At 47.2% G+C, this 3625-nt stretch overlaps 1 protein-coding gene across 1 annotated transcript; it reads right to left on the minus strand.

The window, feature by feature from the left end:
* Window positions 1-370: 370 nt before the first annotated feature.
* On the minus strand, window positions 371-3277 carry LOC136539161 (uncharacterized). Its single transcript, XM_066531103.1, has 2 exons — window positions 1776-3277; window positions 371-914 (listed from the first exon to the last, which is right to left on the minus strand). The coding sequence occupies exon 1, from the start codon at window positions 3164-3166 to the stop codon at window positions 1784-1786; it is 1383 nt and encodes a 460-aa protein (XP_066387200.1). The 5' UTR covers window positions 3167-3277; the 3' UTR covers window positions 371-914; window positions 1776-1783.
* Window positions 3278-3625: the final 348 nt, after the last annotated feature.

Genomic DNA, 3625 nt, shown 5'->3' on the forward strand with positions numbered 1-3625 from the left:
TTGTTTGTTAATGGAAATTGGGAACAGCCATTCAAAAACTGCATGAACTGTCAACATTTTCTGTATAGGCAGTGCATTGTAATGTTGAGAAGAACTTATTAAATCCAATCCCAAGTCGTAATTAGGTGCTGTTGTAACTTATGATTTTGGTTAACATCAAATTACTGAGAACATGACTTGCCGCAAATCGAAACCATGCTACTGATAGTTCTTCAGAGCATCACTCAGACATGGTGATGGCATCTGGATGTAAAGCCTGCTTCAGAATACAAGTGAAAAACCATCAGTACCAGCCCAGCCCTCAAATATGGACTGATCTCGATCATCACAGAATAAAGGAAAAAATCATCAATCTTAATCTGCTCTGACTCATTCATGCGTCTCTTAGACAGCAGAATCGACATGCATTTAAACTTCCCATCACTTCAATGCTACATGAACGCCATCAGTTTGGTGTTTCATGAACAAGAGAAAGCCCTTTTGCAGGCAATCTTGCAAAATATAAACTAGAGATTAATATATATATATATATATATATATATATATATATATATATATATATATATATATATATGGGCTACGTGGAGGCCTAGCTAGTCTCACGACAGCCACAATTACCAGAGCTATTCAGCCTGATTCGGCTGAGATTGCTGTGGCGGAAGCTGCACGACTTAGCTATAGTAGAGTCTTGTTGTTGAGCTGCAGCGGCAGCCCAAATAAGCTGCAGTGAGCACAGCAAACATTGACTGCCCCTCCAGCATGGAACAAAATGAGGCACAACATCAAGGCATTATTGGCACTTGGCAGCATAGGATTCACATTCTAAGCAAAATCTACAGAACAAAAGAGCCAGGTGCAATTATTTTGACATCTGACACCAAAACATCACACAACCTTTGCAGCTTGCTTCATTCCTGTAACAAGAGGCAAGTCAATTCAGAACATTTCTTAGCTCTATACTTGCAACAAATAAGAATGTTCATGCATAAAAATTAAATTTGTGGTTCAAGCCTTATCTTAATGAAAAAAAACTACCTAACATTCTGCGACCAAGGGAGTACCGGAGTAGTAAGCTTCTGAATACTTGATTGCAAGTTCCAATTAAATTTATAACATATAACACACAAGATGTCCATGCACATTCACTGGCATGTAATCAGATTTGTTATTTTTTGCCTGGTGCTCTCCCAACATATGAACGCTCATTAATTTAAAACATTTGAGTTTAACCTACTAGCCATCAAATAGTCAACAAATCTTAAATTGTGTATCAAAACTCAACCTAGTGCATCTCCGTGTTGTAGCCCTACCAACATATGAAAGTTCATTAATCTGAAACACTTGAGTTTAACCTCTAGCCATGAAATGGTCAACCAATCTTTTTTTTTGAGAAAAATGGTCAACCAATCTTAAAATCACGTGTTAAAACTCTATGAAGTATCTCCATCTCGTACAGGAGTGAAAAGATTGATGATAAAACAACAAAACGAGGATATTATTACATCACATATAAGCATCTGAAGTGTAAATCAAAATGGAACAAAAAGAAATAGGTATGACTACATTATGTAATTAAGGTCGTTCACTTTAAGGGACACGATCATTTATGATGATGAGCCATTGTCGAAACTATTTTCTTTACATTTCTATTAGCATGTACCACCAAGAAACTAACTACTTAGGCAGATCAGCAAACAATTATTGTTGTAAAAATTACTGAATTGAAAACCGAAATACTAGCTGTCAATTCACGCTGAGAAGGAGACCGAATCAACCTGTGAGATCACTTGATCAAGTCGGACAGAGTCCTGATGACCTCTCTCTTGATGTCACATCTCTTGAGAAACAATTTGGCATCAGCCATCCTTTGCTTCTTGATCTTGGCGTTGAGCAAGGCGGCCTTGCCATCAGCAATATTGAGGAATGCGGCATTGTACATGCCTGGTGTTTTGTGTTCTCTCTCTAGAGCGTTCACAGCCTGCGCGAGGTACCAATAGGTCTCACTCTTCTCCTGCAAATGCTTCTCTGCATTGGAAGCAACCTCCTTCCTAGCTCCTTGCCTGGCCACAGCCTTAGAAGCCAGGGGCTGCTTGGCGACCTTCTTCCCGGCCGCTTGCCTGGCCGCAGAAGCCGCAGCCTTCTTCAGTGGACGCGGCTTGGCGACCTTCTTGGCTGCCACTGCCTTCCCCGGCAACTTAGCGGCCTTCTTAGCTGCCACTGCCTTCTCCGGCAACTCGGCGACCTCCTTCGCTGGCGTTGCCATATGCGGCGACTCGGTGTGGTGGTCCTCCCCGGCGGCTGCAGGCTTCTCTGGCGGTGGCGACTTGGAGGGGACATCTGCTGGAGCCTTCTTCTTCGACGGGGACGGCTCAGCGAGTTCGGCCGCAGCCACCGTCCGCTTCATTGGGGACGGCTTGGTGAGCTTAGGAGAAGGCACATTCCCCTCGGGTGGGGTCTGTGGCTCCGGCACACCTTGGAGTTGCGGCGGCGGGGGTGGGCCCCTCTTGGCGGCCACATTGGACGATCCGACTGGCTCGCCTTCGTCTTCGTCGTCCTCCTCCTCCTCGTCATCACTCTCGTAGCTGTCGCCTTCTTGGCCTGCCGGCGCCAGGATTGAAGGGTTTGTGGTGGGGCGCTGCTCCGCCTCGTGTTCGTCGCCGGAGGAGGAGGAGGAGTCCTCCTCGGATGAGGACTTGGTGTGGTGGTCCTCCCCGGAGGCTGCAGGCTTCTCCGGCGGTGGCGACTTGGAGGGGGCATCCGCTGGAGCCTTCTTCTTCGACGGGGACGGCTCGGCAAGCTCGGCCTCGGCCGCCGTCCGTTTCATTGGGGACGGCTTGGTGAGCTTGGGAGAAGGCACATTCCCCTCGGGCGGCGTGTGTGGCTCCGGCAGACTTTGGAGACGCGGCGGCGGGGGTGGGCCCCGCTTGGCGGTCACATTGGACAATCCGGCCGGCTCGTCTTCGTCTTCGCCGTCGTCCTCCTCCTCATCACCCTCGGAACTGTCGCCTTCTTGGCGCACCGGCGCCAGGATTGAAGGGTTTGTGGTGAGGCGCTGCTCTGCCTCGTGTTCGTCGCCAGAGGAGGGGGAGGTGTCTTCCTCGTATGAGGAGGAGGAGGCCGAGACGATGGCCGCGTAGGGCGTTCGAGTAGGCGGCTTGGGGGCCATGGGGCCGCCGGCGGGTTGACAAGGAGGGTCACTGTTCAGGTGGGGGGATTTTGGGGATGGAGACGGAGTGGGAAGATGAGGCGGCACACCGCAGACACGGGTGAGGGTGACTGCCGCTCTCTCCAAAACAACATGCGACTATGTAGGAAAAAAGCCATTATATATAAATTTCAAAGGAGAAGAGAAAGCAATTTCTCAATCAAACATGGTCGATTAGTCCAATTTCTTTTTAATGAAATATATGTAATGATGCCCTATCCAATTGCTGGTCATTTTGTGTATATATATAATGTTTAGAAGCACGAAGATTTGGCACCAAAGTTTAGAAGAGAAGAGCACGTGAATTGAAGGTTATATATAAGATTTGACCATATGTGTGTCCAAGCAGTAACAAATTTGTCAATTTCATTTCTAAAATATTTGAGGAGAGGTGCAGTTAGGACCAAGGTTTTATTATTT

This window comes from Miscanthus floridulus, chromosome 2 (genome assembly GCF_019320115.1).
Source record: "Miscanthus floridulus cultivar M001 chromosome 2, ASM1932011v1, whole genome shotgun sequence".
Lineage (NCBI taxonomy): Eukaryota > Viridiplantae > Streptophyta > Magnoliopsida > Poales > Poaceae > Miscanthus > Miscanthus floridulus.

Bases quoted from the DNA above. Each gene is read 5' to 3' on its own strand.
- LOC136539161 (XM_066531103.1), bottom strand. From the start codon at position 3,166: ATGGCCCCCAAGCCGCCTACTCGAACGCCCTACGCGGCCATCGTCTCG.